The sequence below is a fragment of the Thamnophis elegans genome, chromosome 1 (assembly GCF_009769535.1).
Source record: "Thamnophis elegans isolate rThaEle1 chromosome 1, rThaEle1.pri, whole genome shotgun sequence".
In the NCBI taxonomy this organism is placed as follows: domain Eukaryota; kingdom Metazoa; phylum Chordata; class Lepidosauria; order Squamata; family Colubridae; genus Thamnophis; species Thamnophis elegans.
Genome location: NC_045541.1, coordinates 72,784,065 through 72,801,171, shown reverse-complemented (window position 1 = coordinate 72,801,171; position 17,107 = coordinate 72,784,065). Strand labels below are relative to the sequence as shown.

Genomic DNA, 17,107 nt, shown 5'->3' with positions numbered 1-17,107 from the left:
GGGGTGGGAGGCACTGTTCTACAGTGGTTCTCCTCTTACCTCTCGGACAGGTCGCAGTCGGTGTTAGTTGGGGGACAGAGATCGAACCCTAGGCCCCTAACATATGGGGTGCCGCAGGGTTCGGTCCTGTCTCCCCTACTTTTCAACATCTACATGAAACCGCTGGGCGAGATCATTCGGCGGCACGGGATAAAATACCACCAATATGCGGACGATACCCAGCTGTATCTGTCCGCCCCGTGCCAACTCAATGAAGCGGTGGACGTGATGAACCATGGACTTGAAGCCGTTAGGGACTGGATGAGGGCTGACAAACTCGTGCTCAACCCGGATAAGACCGAGTGGCTGTTGTGTTTCCCTCCCACCAATTTGGCAAATATTCCATCTCTCAGGCTGGGGGGTCAAATATTATACCCCTCAGACAGGGTCCACAACTTGGGAGTCCTCCTGGACCCACAGCTGACTTTCGAACACCATTTGTCAGCTGTGACCAGGGGGGCATTTGCCCAGGTTCGCCTGGTGCACCAGTTGCACCCCTACCTGAACCGGGAGGCTCTCACAACAGTCACTCATGCCCTTGTGACCTCTAGGCTGGAGTACTGCAATGTGCTCTACATGGGGCTGCCCTTGAGGAGTATTCGGCGACTTCAGCTAGTCCAGAATGCAGCCGCGCGAGCAATTGTGGGTGTACCTCGCTTCACCCACGTAACACCGATCCTCCATGAGCTGCGCTGGCTACCTGTCGATCTCCGGATATGCTTCAAGGTGCTACTTGCCACCTATAAAGCCCTTCATGGTAGTGGATCTGGGTACTTGAGAGACCGCCTACTGCCAATCACCTCCACACGACCCATTAGATCTCACCGTTTAGGCCTCCTCCGAGTTCCATCCGCTGGCCAATGCCGACTGGCCACCACGCAGAGGAGAGCCTTCTCGGTGGTAGCCCCGACCCAATGGAACGATCTCCCCGTGGAGCTTCGTACCCTCACCACCCTCCAGACCTTCCGCACAGCCCTTAGAATCTGGCTATCCCGTCAGGCCTGGGGCTAAAGATTGTGACCCGCCCGAATGGTATGAATGTTGCGTTTTAATTATGTACTGTCTATATGTAAAAGTCTGTTTCCCCCCTTCCTTTTGATTGTGAGCCGCCCTGAGTCCCCCCCAGGGAAAAGGGCAGCATACAAATAAACACAAATTCTAAATTCTAAATTCTAAAATTCTTTGAATATGAATGAATATGATAGTGTATTTGTCAATGTTCTGACTGACGAACCCAACCAAGGAAGCCCGGGCAAGATGATTCAATCTCTTTATACTAATTTTTATTTATATCATATTGGCACAGACTGAAAGCAAAACCAACTCTGTTTGATTCCCACAGTTTTTGTGTAGTTAAAGAATTGAATCTCCCTCCACCCAATTAGTGCAGGTCATATTGTCCAAATAGGTGCCTCTATATTGTTGTGGAAACTATCCATGTCTTTGTTGAGCATCTGGCTAGATGACCTTGATTCCCATGGGATGGTTTCTCCCCCCACTCCCAATTTATTTATATATTTTCTCTTTACATACAATAAGTGCTTGATGAACAGCGTATTGTCTGTGTCAGTTTGCTTACATAGTAATATTTTTTAGGATCCTAGTTTCTACCTCTGTTATCCAACCATTGATAAAACAAGTCCCAAGTTCAAAAATACTCTGTGTCTTCTTGTTCTTTTATCTTCAATATTAATCTGTCCATTTCTGCACAATCTAATATGTTTTTAATTATATCTTCTTCTGTAGGTGTTTCCTCACTTTTCCAGTATTGTGCAAATACAATTCTTGCTACTGTCAAAACATGTAATTTCAAATATACATTTCCTTTATCATATTTTTCTGGTATTTTGCCTAACAAAAATAGTTTTGGCTTGTAATTTATATGCTGCCTTAACATTTTCTCTAACCATATATGCACTTTCATCCAAACTTTTTTTTTGCTCTTGGGCACCTCCACGTGTGATAATATTGTGTGATAATAGTATTTGATTACACTTCCAATGTTTGCTTGACATATTTTGAAACATTTTTGCTAATCTTGCCAGTGGTAAATGCCACCTATAAAACATTTTATACATTGCTTTATCTATCTATTCGGACCTTTAATTTATCTCTTTTTTATCCAAATATCCAAACCTTTCTATAAAACCATTAAACTCAAGTACTTCTTTCATTTTTCATTTCCAACACCTCCCATTCTGTCCTTACCCACATCCACGTGTAAATTTTTTACCTTCCACCCTGCCTTTACCCATGTCCACATATATATTTTATCCGCGTCCATTGCTCCTCACATATTTACTCCACCTTCCTGGAGACTCTCTGACTAATCTTTCTTAACCTTATATTGAAATAGCAATTCATACAAACATCAGCTTGCATTCTAGCCCCAAGTAGTCTAGTTAAGCTTTCGCTACCCTTCCATCTCCCACGCAGCTCCCAACTCCGTTCGTCCCAAACCACAACTCAAGAAGATCGCGATCTCCGCTCTCCTCGCCTAGGAAAATAATTCATGCGCAATTTGAGTTAGAGTTCAAACAAATCTTATATACAATATATGTCCACAATCAGCAGCGCTTCTTTCAGCCTCCATATCTCATCATCGATGTACAACTTTTCCATTTTATACCAGGCAGAAATCATGAAGTTTTAAAAGCATCGCTAAGTCTTTATTCTTTACTCTTCTGCCCTTCCGGAAGAGGAAAGCAACACCCTCCGCCTTGTGGCCACGTGTCCCGCTGCTTGTCTTCTCCTTCTCCTTGTCTCTCTCCAGGTCCGGATGAATCAGGAAGTCCCGCCTTCAAAGTCTTGTAATAAAATTCTCGGGCTTCACAGACAGAGTTAAAGCGATGTTTTTGATTCTCAAATGTAACTGTAATGCCAGCCGGGACTTCCCATTTGTATGGAATCTGAGAATTTCTGAGTTCTTCAGTTCTTCTTCACCTTTAGTTGGAGAACCCCAATTGATTAACTTACCTGGCTCTAATAGAGTTTGAAACCCTGCAAGTAATAAAATAACCGAAATTTGGAATGAGGCACATTGTTTAAGATTTACAGAGGATGGGAAGCTGTGTTAATGTAGCGGGTTTATTGATCTTTCTTGTTTTTCTTTTTTTTGTGTGTCTTTTTCTTTCTATTTTTTACTATTTCCCCCTTTTTTTTTCTTTTTTTTTTATCTTTTAACTTTAAAGTTAGTTGGTCTTATTACACTCCAGTGCTTGTTAAAGAACTATGCCGGGTATGGGACCTGGGAAGCCGTAAGGGGGTTAGGGAGGGGGGATTATAGGGGGGAGGGGGGAGGGTGGAAATACAGTTTCAATTCTTAGAACAATAAGAATGCACTTGTTTACTGTTGCTCGCTTTTCTTTTCTTTTTCTTTCATTTTCTAAAAAATAAACTGAATAGATTAATTGTAGGGATACACCAAAGTGAGGAGTAGAGGGAAAGAAGAGGGAGAAGTAAAGAGGGAGTGAGAGGGGAATGTAAGGAGGGTGAGATGGAGGGAGGGGGAGATGTCTGAGGGGGAAGGGAAGTAGAAGAGGGGAATGTTGGAGGGGAGAAATGAAAGTTGGAGGGGGAGAAGAGAGGGTGTATGGGGGATTGAAGTGTTATGTTGGTTTTTTTATGGTGGATTTGTTTTCCTTTTTTTTTGTTTTTTTGTTACGCACAGTATATAAGTGATTGTATAAAATGAAAATGAAAATGAAATAAAAAATATGGTAACTGAAAAAAAAAACATTTTATACAGATTTCCTTTATACATCGTCAGTTCATAATTTCTTTCCCAAAGTTTTTGCTAATTATGTAACTCTATGTGATATCCAAATTATTTTGCCCAAATTTTCATCTGTTGTCCTTCCATTTTCCACAGGACGGTTTCTTTTTGCCACCTGGAACTGGCATTCCAGAATAGGTTCTCCTCCCCCCTGAGTTTGGGACAAGTGAAAAAGTAGCAATGGCTGTGAGAGCAAAATCATATTTTGAACTTGACAGTATTAGTGTAGTATGTATGCATGCTTGAAAATTGCATAGCACTTGAAAATTGCTCCTCACTTCCGTATTGTTGCACTTAGAGATACCTGCAATATTCTATTTTTATTCATTTTCTTTGTATCTAGGATGGCATGCCAAATCTTAATTCTTTCAAGCGATGCTCTATACAGGAAATCCTTGGCTTGCAATGGGTTGCTTGGAGACAGTTTGAACTTACAACGAACCAGCAAAAGCTACTTACAATTCAAGTCTGAACCTATGGCTGCTGCAACCAACTAACAGCAGGAATGCTGCAATGTGCTCCCATCTACCTGTCCATTCCCCACAGGCCTTCATTCTGCTTCCCACCTCACTGAGTCCCATGCTCTCCTCCTCACTTTGACTCACCCATTGCAAAAAAGAACTCTGGAACACCAGAGTTTTAGTTAGGAAGGAGGGAAGGCCACTCTGCTCATGGGCCATGATCCCAGCTATGGCCACCATTTGCAGAGTGATCAACTGAGTTGTGGTCAATCCAAATGGTGTTCACTTCTGAAAATGGGCCATGCAGGCTAGCAGTGCCATCTCTGGTTCCACAGTTTTTCACAGCACCCCATAGATTATATTGAAGAAGAAGAGCAAGCTAGTCCATCCCTAGGCTACATGGGCCACTCCCGGAATTGCAGATGGTTTAAAAATGGCACTTGCTTACAGAAAGACAATTGAACAATTGGTGATGACAGGGAAAGAGAAGCATATGGGATCTGGAAGGTTGGGAAACAGGCTAAAAGCCTGCAGGGAGCTTGAATGGAAGGAAGCAAAGCATGGGTTGCCTCAGTGGTGGGGAAGCCCATGGCAGAGCCTGCACTAGATCTCCAGCAATGGGTCTATGACAATTCACAACAGCCAACTTTCCACAGCCAACTTTCCATGGCTGACTCGCCACAGGCAACTTGCTGTGGGACAATTCATCATGGCTCATCATGGCTAACTTTCCATGGAAAAACTCACTTTGGGACAAGAATTACACTAATATCAAAGAAATGATGGGATAGAATCATTAAAGAAAGGATACAAAAGGAGGGACAGAATGAAATGTAAATGGCAAGAATTAAAATATTTTTTAATTTCTTTTAAATAATTAAATAGAATTGTTAAATTGTCCCACAGTGAGTTGTCTCATGGTGAGTTTACTATGGCGGTTGGCCACAGCAAATTGTCCCATTCTGTCCTGGAACTTCCCCCTGAAACCCTGGTGTATCCTGTGCTTCATTTAATGACTAAAACAGGGAGAGAATGAATGGGGTAATCATAAGCCAATCTCATGTGCACTTCCCATACTGGAACAGGAATACATCTATTTGTGGTTACTTTACAAATAGACTGGAATGCTAATTGTATTTCCTAACTATAGGAACTGGAAATACTGAAGGAAAAGTCTGACAACAAAAATGTGTTTTCCTTCTAGGGAATGGAGTTTGGATGAAAGATATAGGGAAGATTTTTTTAAAGCACTGACAAAGCTGAGAAACTTAACATACCTGAGGTAAGAAACTGCATGAATTTTATTCTAGATGTTATTGATACAGAAACCTGTTCTGACCCCCCCTCTTTGCTCGTTCAGAAACGACCGCCACACACAGCTTGCAAAGGAATGTCTTTATCAGTCCGGCTCAAGCTGGCTGTGAGCCCAAAATAAACATAGATAAATTCTCTGGCAAAAAGTTAAACAGCAAATGCAAAAACAAACTCTCACAGCAAACCAGGTTTACATAAAGCAAATCACTTATCCAAGTGCTTCTTTGAATCATGAACACGAACTAGAACCGGAACGGAACTAATGAACAAACGAATGACGTTGACTTCTGCCACTAAGGCGTGGCACCATCAGTCTTTTATCCACAGGAGGAGATCCTTAACGAGCCCCAGCTGCTTGTTATCTTCTCCTGTGAGCATCCTGAAACCACTCACAGAAGATTTCTGTGTCAATCTGATAGCAGCTCCAAAGGCTCCTACCGAGCCACAACACTATCCCCCACTGCAGGGCCCTTCCCCCGGGTCTGACGGTCTGGATGTGGTCGGAATGGATTGTCCATAAGATGGCCCGCACTCATCTCCTGTGTTTCCTCCTTCGTAATTCCCAAATACTTGCAGGAACATTCCCCTTGATCCAATGCTCCCCAGGTATCCGGTGGCCACCACGTCTCCTCCCGCCCTGCGTGGCGTCGACACCCCGTCCAGGGTCCTCCACCCTCTTCAAGGCTGACCAACCAGCCCCCGTGCTGTCGTATTCTGGTGGCAGCTCTAACAGCTCTGGCTGAGCCCTAACACCCTGTTCAGGGTCCTCCATCTCCTCCAAGTCCAACTCATAAGATCCCTCGCCGTCGGAGTCTGGCGGCAGCTCTACTGACTCCTGCCGGGCCACCACAGAAACCTATGCATAATGGTTATGTGTGTAAATAATGGACTAGATGGGGGTGTCAAACTTGCGGCATCACTTTGTCATCACATGACGTATTGCGTACTTCCCCCCTTCGCTAAAATGGGGGTGGGCGTGGCCAGTGCATGATGCATCTGGCCCATGGGCTGGGAGTTTGATATCCCTGGACTAAATGATTTAAACTGGCTTTGGCCATGGTTATCTCATTCTTTAAAATGCCATGCTTGACTTCAAAGTTATTATAAATGTGCTGGTCATGTTCTCTGATAAGGAGGATGGAGAGAAAGTGAAGTTTCTTGGCCAGGACAATAGTCTTGGCTTGGATGATTCCAGTAGTAGCAGAGCCAAAGTTCAGTCCAGTAAACCCACAGGATGTCTTGCTTTCACCCCACGACAACTCCTAGTATAGAAGAATTTGGAAGATCTGAGAGATTTGGTAGGAAAGGAACCTGCAAAATAGCCAAAGCTGAGAAGGAAACTGCCACAGCTGCGTATTGGGTGGGAGCTCAGTGTAGTTGATTGATTGACCTCATTCCTTGAGAGCAAATGCTGAGAACAATTTTGTAAGCCTCAGATCTGTCAGGCTTCCCATCACTGGGTTTCTTGGTGTTTTTCTTTGCATTTCTCACTTGTGACTGGATTCCCAGCCTCAGCCTATGTCAAGCTTGTGGCTAGATTTACAGTGCCATTGAACAATATTGATCAAAAATTTCTCAAAGTTCTGCCTGAACTTGCATGTCACTGGAATGGGAAGACATCCACTTTACTAACTTGCTGCTTGACAGCCATTAGTGCTGGCACAAAATAGATTATTCTGAGCCTTAAAAATAAAATAAATGGAATGTAAGAGAATATAAACTCTGCAAATTTGTTGATTAACTGCCCATAACTATTGCTTTTAACTATTTTTAATTATTATTGTTTTTACCATCTATTTTTATATGTGATACTACTAACCAGAAGGTATCATTCTAATTCTTCTGAGTGATTGCTGTTCTTTCAGTTTGAATGGATGGTCCATCACAGAGTCCTGCAGCAGGCATCTTGCTGAAGTCTTCAAGAAAAACCAGAGATTGGAAGTATTACAGTTGTCCCTTGAAGACACGGATGACAGAGCAGCCAAATTGCTGTGTGAGGGGCTTCAACATGCAGACTGTAAAGTAGGCACACTAGGGTGAATGTTCCATATTTCTTTCTCAGTTTGATGTGTGATGCTTTCTCTTGAGTTCTGGAAACTATCCATGAAAAGACAGTTACAGTTGTGAAATTTAACCATATTCTCTTCAGAGAACTGTTTCCAAGATACAATTTGATCTGTTATCATAATCGAAAGACCATGAAAATAGTTTGATGGGAGATATGAGATGGAGAGTGGGGATTTTTAGTAGTGGAGCTCAGAAGTCTATAAATGATCATTAAGCAATTTTTCAAATACCAATGAAAGTGATAAAAGTTTAGAGATAGACTTTACATATTCTATATTTGGTCATTCTTTGTAAATTCTCAAGATACTTAAATTTTTTAAAATTCTATGGCAAGTTTTTAGTATTTATTTGAAATTTACAACAATCTTTTTGTTATTTGGTGGTTTATGCTTGTAAGGTGGCAAGCATGCCCAGAACTGCACAGCATATACCCAGGAAGACTCAGCAAGTTCCAGTAAGCATTTATTCCCTAGGCTAGTTACACACTCAGTTCCCAGCACCAACTTTACACAGTTCAGAAGATACTTCATTTAGACAATTGAGAAGATAATTGTAGAGAGCCAGTTCAGATACCACAGATAATCACATTTCATTCAATAATCATAAAAATACATTCAAGGCTTCTTTTTTAAAAAGATAACTGTAATTTTCTATATTCTGTTCTGCAGGCTTGCAGGAAAGACCATCAATGAATCCAGTAGCAGGCATCTTGCAGAAGTACTCAGTAAAAAACAGAGATTGACAATATTGAACTTGTCCCTCAGGAACCCAGATGACAAACCAATGGAGATGCTGTGTAGAGGACTCAAACATCCAGACTGTACAATAGAGACTCTAGAGTAAGTGATTTTTTCCCCTTTTGGTTTGTAATGTCAACTGGCTTCTTATGCTTAATATTCTGGAATTTCATCCAGGGAGAGGCAGTTCAGTTTCCATACATTATTGCATTCCCTTCAGTTGTCCATGTTTGTTTTTCAAGAAGTAATTGTTTTTTTTTGGGGGGGGGGGGGACTCTTCCCTGCAGACTTGTTATAGATACCCTGACTGAATCCTGCAGCAGGCATCTTGCAGAAGTACTTGGAAAAAATCAGAAATTGAGTGTGTTATACTTGTCACTCAATAGTCCAGATGACAAACCAATGGAGGTGCTGTGTACAGGACTCAAAAATGCAGAATGTAAAATAGAAAGACTAAAGTAAGTGATTCCCCCCCCCCTTCCTGATTGATCTCCGCAACCATCTTTTGATGGTTACTCTTTTCTGCAGGCTTGGTGGAAAGATCCTGACAGAATGTTGCAGCAGGAATCTTGAAGAAGTACTCAGGGAAAACCAGAGATTGAAAATATTACATATGTTCCTTGATAACACAGATGACAAAATAATGCAACTACTGTGTGATGGGCTCAGTCATCCAGAATGTAAAATAGAAACAATACAGTAAGTAATTTTCCCCTTTCAGTTTATTCTCCAGGACCATCTTTTGATGGTTAATATTTTGGAAATATATCCAGGGAGAAGCTGTTAAATTGCTGTACATAATCACATTTCTTTCAGTTCCTACAAAGCACATTCTATGCTTGATTTTCAACAAATAACTTTAATTATTCAGCCTATTTATCTGCAGGCTAAATCTAAAGACCCTGACTGAATCTTGCAGCAGACGTCTTGCAGAAGTATTCAGGAAAAACCAAAAATTGAGGGTGTTATACTTGTTCTTAAATAACCCTGATGACAAAACAATGGAATTGCTGTGCGAGGGGCTCAAACATCCAGAATGTACAATACAAAGACTAGAGTAAGTGGTTGTTGTTTTCCTTTCAGTTTCATTTGTACAACTGTTTATGGACTGATAATATTCTGGAAATATATCCATGGAGAAACAGTTTGGTTGGCATATATGATCACACTCCCTTCAGTTTCCGTAAAAATATTTGTTTTTCAACAGGTGATTGTATTTTTTTTCGGCTTTTCTCTGCAGGCTTGATATTCAGTGTCTGACAGAATCCTGCAGCTGGCATCTTGCAGAAGTACTCAGGAAAAACCACAGCTTGAGAGAGTTGTACTTGTACCTTGAGGATGCAAATGACAGAACAATGGAAGTTCTGTGTGATGGTCTCAAACATCCAGAATGTACAATAAAGAAGCTACAGTAAGTGAATTTTATCCTTTCATATTGATCTGTGCATCTGTATTTTTGGCAGTTAATAGTCCTGAAATATATCCAGGGAGAGACTGTTCAGTTGCCATACATAATCACATCCCTTTCAATTCCTATATAAATATAGTCCATTCTTATTTTTCAAGAAATAATAATTATTTTTGGATCATTTATGCAGACTTGATGGAGACGTCTTGCCTGAATCCTGCAGTAGGCATCTTGCTGAAGTACTGGGGAAAAATCAGAGATTGAGAGAGCTAATGCTGTCCCTCAACAACCCAGATGACAAAATAATGGAAGTGCTGTGCGATGGGCTGAAACAACCAGAATGTACAATAGAGACCCTAAAGTAAGTGACAGTTATTTTTCCTTTCAGTTTCCTCTGCGGAATCATCCTTTGGCAATTAATATTCTGGAAATGTATTTAGGGAGAGGATTTGCCCCACATAATCACATTTCCTTTAGTTCCTCTAAAATACATTCCATGGTTTTGTCCATGGATATTCTCAATCATCCGGGTTATGGTTGTCCCAAGAGCATGAGTTTTTTCCCCCCCACATTTGTGCAAAAACTGGATTTTATTTTTTTCTATTGAATATGTTTTGCTTCTCATCCAAGAAGCAAAAATGGAGAGGCAATTCATTTGCCATACATTCCCTTAAATTCCTATAAGAATAAATTGCATGATTGTTTTTCAACAGATAATTGTTATTTTTCCTCACTTTTTGTCCAGTCTTATTGGACGGAGCCTTACCAAATCTAGCAGCAGGCATCTTGCAGAAGTACTCAGGAAGAACCAGAGACTGAGTGTGTTACTCTTGTACCTCAACAATGAAGATGACAAAGCAATGGAAGTGCTGTGCGAGGGCCTCAAACATCCAGAATGTACTATAAAGACACTACAGTAAGTGATTTTTCCCCTTTCATTTTGATCTACATCACTGTTTTTGACCATTAATATTCTGAGAATATAACTGGGGGAGGCAGTTCAATTGCCATTCAGAATAATATTCCCTTCATTCCCTTTAAGAATATATTCCAGACATTTTTGTCAGAAGATAAAGGTAATTTTTTCACACTTTTTTGCAGACTTGTTGGATCCATCCCAACAGAATGCTGCAGCAGGCATCTTGCAGAAGTACTCTGGAAAAACCAGACCTTGAGAAAGTTACATTTGTTGCTTAATAACACAGATGGCAAAATAATGAAACTACTGTGTGATGGGCTCAGTCATCCAGAATGTAAAATAGAAACAATACAGTAAGTGATTTTCCCCCTTTCAGTTTAGTTTAGTTTAGTTTAGTTTAGTTTAGTTTAGTTTAGTTTAGTTTAGTTTAGTTTAGTTTAGTTTAGTTTAGTTTAGTTTAGTTTAGTTTAGTTTACTTTAGTTTACTTTAGTTTAGTTTACTTTAGTTTACTTTACTTTACTTTACTTTACTTTACTTTACTTTACTTTACTTTACTGTCATTGCACCTCGTACAATGAAATTAAATGCTATCTTCAGTGTACAATGACAGTTCAGGTTGTGGTTGATCTCCGCAACTGTCTTTTGATGGTTAATATTTTGAAAATATATCCAGGGAGAGGCTGCTATGTTTCTGTGCATAATAATCAAATTTTCTTCAATTCCTACAAAATACATTCTATGTTTATTTTTCAACAAATAACTTTAATTATTCATTCTATTTATCTGCAGGCTAGGTGGAAAGACCCTGACTGAATCTTGCAGCAGACATTTTGCAGAAGTAGTCAGAAAAAATCAAAAATTGAGTGTGTTTTTCTTGTCCCTAAACCCAGTTGACAAAACAATTGAATTGCTATGCAAGGGGCTCAAACATCCAGAATGTACAATGCAGAGACTAGTGTACAGTATTTTTCAGAATACCTTTCCCTGCGCAAAAAAAAAGAGGGTGAAAATTTGGGTGTGTCTTATACACCAAATGTAGTGCCACCCACCCCTACCAGAGGCCAAAAATGCGAGGCATGGAGTCAGCAATGGTCTGTGGCAATCCCTGCAGTCTGGAACAGCTGATTGGGGGTATTCCAGCAGTCCGATCCACCCACCAAAGCTGTGCTGAATCAGGCTGCAATAAGTGCTGAAGCTGACCTGGCTGGTCAGAGTTTGCAGCAACAATCACATTCAGAAAACACACACAAGTAAATCATTTAGCTGGAATAATAATAATAATAATAATAATAACAACAACAACAACAACAACAACAACTCCGCTGTTGCCAGTCCCAAGCCCGGATGAGAAAGGAGGAGGGTTGGGGTCAGGTTGGCATCTGGTCCCGTAAAAAAAACCCCACCAACCCATACAATATGGTGAAAAAAACAAATAAGAATTCCATACCGCATCGGTCGTGCGGGTTAACAAGGGCCGCAGCAGATGTTGGGGTCCCTGGACATCCGTCGACAAGTGGGCTACAAGTGGACCAGCCAACAAAACGACAAAAATATAGTGCAGATGAAAACCGTGCCATAATGGCCTGTTACTACAACTCAGAGCCAGAAAAAAGAGGCTATTTAAAGCGAATTTATGAATTATGGAAACAACAATATCCAGATTCAAATGTTAGTGAACAACGACTAGCAGATCAAAGGCGATTTATTATACAGAATAAAGTGTTTAGTGAAGGTGAATATGAGGAAATTCAGGCAAATTGCAAAACCCAAAAAACAATATCACAAGCGGAAATAACTGATATTCAAGACACAACTAAAGACATTATAGTAGAACTCCCAGAAGAAGCTGTCAGGGAGGAAATAACATCACCACCACGAGAACCAGTTATCACTGAACCAACTGATGAACTAACTCAAAAACAAAAAGAATTGAAGGATAAGATCATGGAGCATTTTCTGCTTAATGAGGAAAGGCAACGTTTACCATCACTAAAAACTGTGCCTAAGAAAATTTTGGCCTCTATCATGAAAATGGTTAATGCAGTGTTTTCAACAATTGAACCAGAATCCATCTTGGAAACAAACCAGTTAATGTACAGCGCAGCTGTAATAGTCACTAATGAACTAGGCATTAAAATTAAAGTACCTAGTCACACAACAGAAAAAGCATCAAAGCCAAAGTGGAAAATCCGTTTAGAACAAAAAATCAAAAAATTAAGAGCAGATGCTAGTAACTTAAAGAACATGCATGAGCAACGGCTTAAAAACAACAAAATCATAGATCGGCTAATCAGAAGATATAGATTGGATACAAGAAACATCAATGAAGCTGTAGAGATTGTAAAACAGCAGATAACAGCAACAGCTAGAAAAATTGAAAGATATGAGGCACGAATCATCCAATATAAACAAAATCAGCAATTTCGATCAGACCAACGGCATTTTTATCAAAGTCTTAATGTGAATGGTGACACCAAAAGTGAAAAACCAGAAAAACAGGCCACAATTGAATTCTGGAAAAAATTGTGGGAAAATGCAAAGGACTACAACAAGGAAGCAAAGTGGATACATGACTTTGAGAAAAGCATTGGCAACAAACAAATGCAAGTATTAGAAATAACAACTGAGATGGTCAAAAATCGAGTTAAAAAGGTAAAGAATTTGACATCACCTGGAAAGGGCCAATTACATGGTTTCTGGCTCAAATATCTGACCAATTTACATGAAATATTGGCCAGGCAACTGAATGAAATTTTACAAAAGGGCCAAATTGATGAATGGTTGACAACTGGAAAAACATACTTGATTCAGAAAGATGCAACTAAAGGAACAACACCTGAAAACTACAGACCAATAACATGCTTGCCAACAACCTTCAAATTACTCACAGGCATTATTGCAGATAACATGATGGATTATTTGGAAACAAACAACATCTTGCCAGTAGAGCAAAAAGGCAACAAAAGAAGGAGCAGGGGCACAAAAGATCAGCTTCTAATTGATAAAATGATATTAGAAAATTGTAAGAACAGAAAAAACAAACTTGAATATGGTCTGGATTGATTACAAAAAGGCATTTGACTCACTGCCACATAGTTGGATCATAAAATGCTTAGAAACAACTGGCATTAGCAAAAATATTACATCCTTTACTGAAAAGGCGATGAAACAATGGAGAACTGAGTCAGCAGTAGGGAATGAGATCTACGGAATGGTTAATATCAAGCGAGGAATTTTCCAGGGTGATTCACTTTCACCTCTTCTCTTCATCATCGCAATGATCCCACTATCAATAATCTTAAAAAAAATGAAATTAGGCTACCAAACAGCCAAAGAAGCTGAAAAAATTTCGCATTTACTATATATGGATGATTTGAAACTCTATGGAAAGTCAGAAATAGAAATCCAATCATTGACAAACACAGTCCGAGTATTCAGCACCGATATTTCAATGCAGTTTGGCATGGAAAAATGCGCCACTGTATCCATAAAAAGGGGTAAAATCACTGCATGTGAGGGAATTGAAATGCCCAATGGCCAATTAATTAAATGCAAAGAAAATGAAGCCTCCAAATACTTAGGCATTCTGCAGTTGGATAACATCAAGCATGGAGAAGTAAAAACTATTGTCAGGTGAGAGTACACCAACAGAGCTAGGAAAATTTTGAAATCTAAATTGAATGGTGGAAATACAATCAAGGCCATAAATACCTGGGCAATACCAGTTATAAGATACACAGCTGGTATAGTTAACTGGACACAAGCTGATTTGGACCTTTTGGACCGAAAAACCAGGAAACTAATGACAATGCACTACAGTTTACATCCACGTGGTGATACTGATAGACCTTACCTGCCCCGAAAATCAGGTGGCAGAGGATTATTACAAGTGAAGCAAACAGTTGAAGAAGAAAAACATGCACTGGCTGATTATTTAAAAGAAAGTCAAGAACATCCATTAATCGAAGTAAAGAACAAAAATCTACTGAAGGCGCAACAGACGAAACAAGAATACAGAAAAGATGTGATAAAATCAAGAATGGAGAGTTGGCAGAACAAAGCACTGCATGGCCAATTTCTGGAAAAAATAAAAGATAAAGTGGACAGTGAACAAACTTGGTTATGGTTAACAACAGGTACATTAAAGAAAGAAACAGAGTCACTAATCCTGGCTGCGCAAGAACAAGCTATCCGCACAAATGCCATTAAGGCCAAAATCGAAAAATCCTCTGATGATGCCAAATGCAGACTTTGCAAAGAAGCTGATGAAACTGTTGATCACATACTCAGCTGCTGTAAAAAAATCACGCAGACTGATTATAAATTGTGGCACAATTCAGTAGCACAAATGATCCATTGGAATTTGTGCAAAAATTATAATATTAAAACAGCAACAAACTGGTGGAAACATCAGCCTGAAAAAGTCACCGAAAATCAGATGGTCAAGATCTTGTGGGATTTCCGTATACAAACCGACAAAATACTGGCGCATAATACACCAGACATCACACTGGTTGAGAAAAATAAGGTCATAATCATAGACATCGCAATACCAGGTGATAGCAGGGTCGCCGAGAAGGAACATGAAAAAATCGCAAGATACCAGGACTTAAAAATCGAAATTCAACGACTATGGCACAAACCAGCAGTGATAATTCCAGTGGTAATTGGCACACTGGGTGCTATTCCAAAAGCACTGGAATTACATTTAAAACAGTTAAAAATTGACAAAATCACCATCAGTCAAATGCAAAAAGCCGCACTGCTTGGAACTGCACGCATATTACGAAAATACATTATGACGTCCTAGGCCCCTGGGTGGGGCCCGACTAGTAACCAATGCCAAATCCGGCGAAACAACTGGCCGCTGTGATACAATTGTATAATAATAATAATAATAATAATAATAATAATAATAATAATAATAATGATGATGATGATGATGATGATGATGATAATGATAATGATAATGATAATGATAATGATAATGATAATGATAATGATAATGAATTATGGAAACAACAATATCCAGATTCAAATGTTAGTGAACAACGACTAGCAGATCAAAGGCGATTTATTATACGGAATAAAGTGTTTAGTGAAGTTGAACTTGAGGAAATTCAGGCAAATTGCAAAACCCAAAAAACAATATCACAAGCGGAAATAACTGAAATTCAAGACACAACTAAAGACACTGTAGTAGAACTCCCAGAAGAAGCTCTCAGGGAGGAAATAACATCACCACCACTAGAACCAGTTATCACTGAACCAACTGATGAACTAACTCAAAAACAAAAAGAATTGAAGGATAAGATCATGGAGCATTTTCTGCTTAATGAGGAAAGGCAACGTTTACCATCACTAAAAACTGTGCCGAAGAAAATTTTGGCCCCTATCATGAAAATGGTTAATGCAGTGTTTTCAACAATTGAACCGGGAACCATCTTGGAAACAAACCAGTTAATGTACAGCGCAGCTGTAATAGTCACTAATGAACTAGGCATTAAAATTAAAGTACCTAGTCACACAACAGAAAAAGCATCAAAGCCAAAGTGGAAAATCCGTCTAGAACAAAAAATCAAAAAATTAAGGGCAGATGCTAGTAACTTAAAGAACATGCATGAGCAACGGCTTAAAAACAACAAAACCATAGATCGGCTAATCAGAAGATATAGATTGGATACAAGAAACATCAATGAAGCTGTAGAGATTGTAAAACAGCAGATAACAGCAACAGCTAGAAAAATTGAAAGATATGAGGCACGAATCATCCAATATAAACAAAATCAGCAATTTCGATCAGACCAACGGCGTTTTTATCAAAGTCTTAATGTGAATGGTGACACCAAAAGTGAAAAACCAGAAAAGCAGGCCACAGTTGAATTCTGGAAAGAATTGTGGGAAAATGCAAAGGACTACAACAAGGAAGCAAAGTGGATACATGACTTTGAGAAAAGCATTGGCAACAAACAAATGCAAGTATTAGAAATAACAACTGAGATGATCAAAAATCGAGTTAAAAAGGTAAAGAATTGGACATCACCTGGAAAGGACCAATTACATGGTTTCTGGCTCAAATATCTGACCAGTTTACATGCAATATTGGCCAGGCAACTGAATGAAATTTTACAAAAGGGCCAAATTGATGAATGGTTGACAACTGGAAAAACATACTTGATTCAGAAAGATGCAACTAAAGGAACAACACCTGAAAACTACAGACCAATAACATGCTTGCCAACAACCTTCAAATTACTCACAGGCATTATTGCAGATAACATGATGGATTATTTGGAAACAAACAACATCTTGCCAGTAGAGCAAAAAGGCAACAAAAGAAGGAGCAGGGGCACAAAAGATCAGCTTCTAATTGATAAAATGATATT

General features: G+C 39.6%; 1 protein-coding gene across 1 annotated transcript in view; it reads left to right on the top strand.

The window, feature by feature from the left end:
• The window catches only part of LOC116519790 (NACHT, LRR and PYD domains-containing protein 12-like), a 59,421-nt gene that overhangs the window by 26,106 nt on the left and 16,208 nt on the right, over positions 1–17,107 (top strand). The window contains 10 exon segments of the mRNA XM_032233831.1: positions 5,480–5,557; positions 7,455–7,625; positions 8,325–8,495; positions 8,681–8,851; positions 8,922–9,092; positions 9,280–9,450; positions 9,634–9,804; positions 9,992–10,162; positions 10,547–10,717; positions 10,903–11,073. Coding sequence (XP_032089722.1) covers positions 5,480–5,557; positions 7,455–7,625; positions 8,325–8,495; positions 8,681–8,851; positions 8,922–9,092; positions 9,280–9,450; positions 9,634–9,804; positions 9,992–10,162; positions 10,547–10,717; positions 10,903–11,073 — 1,617 coding nt within the window.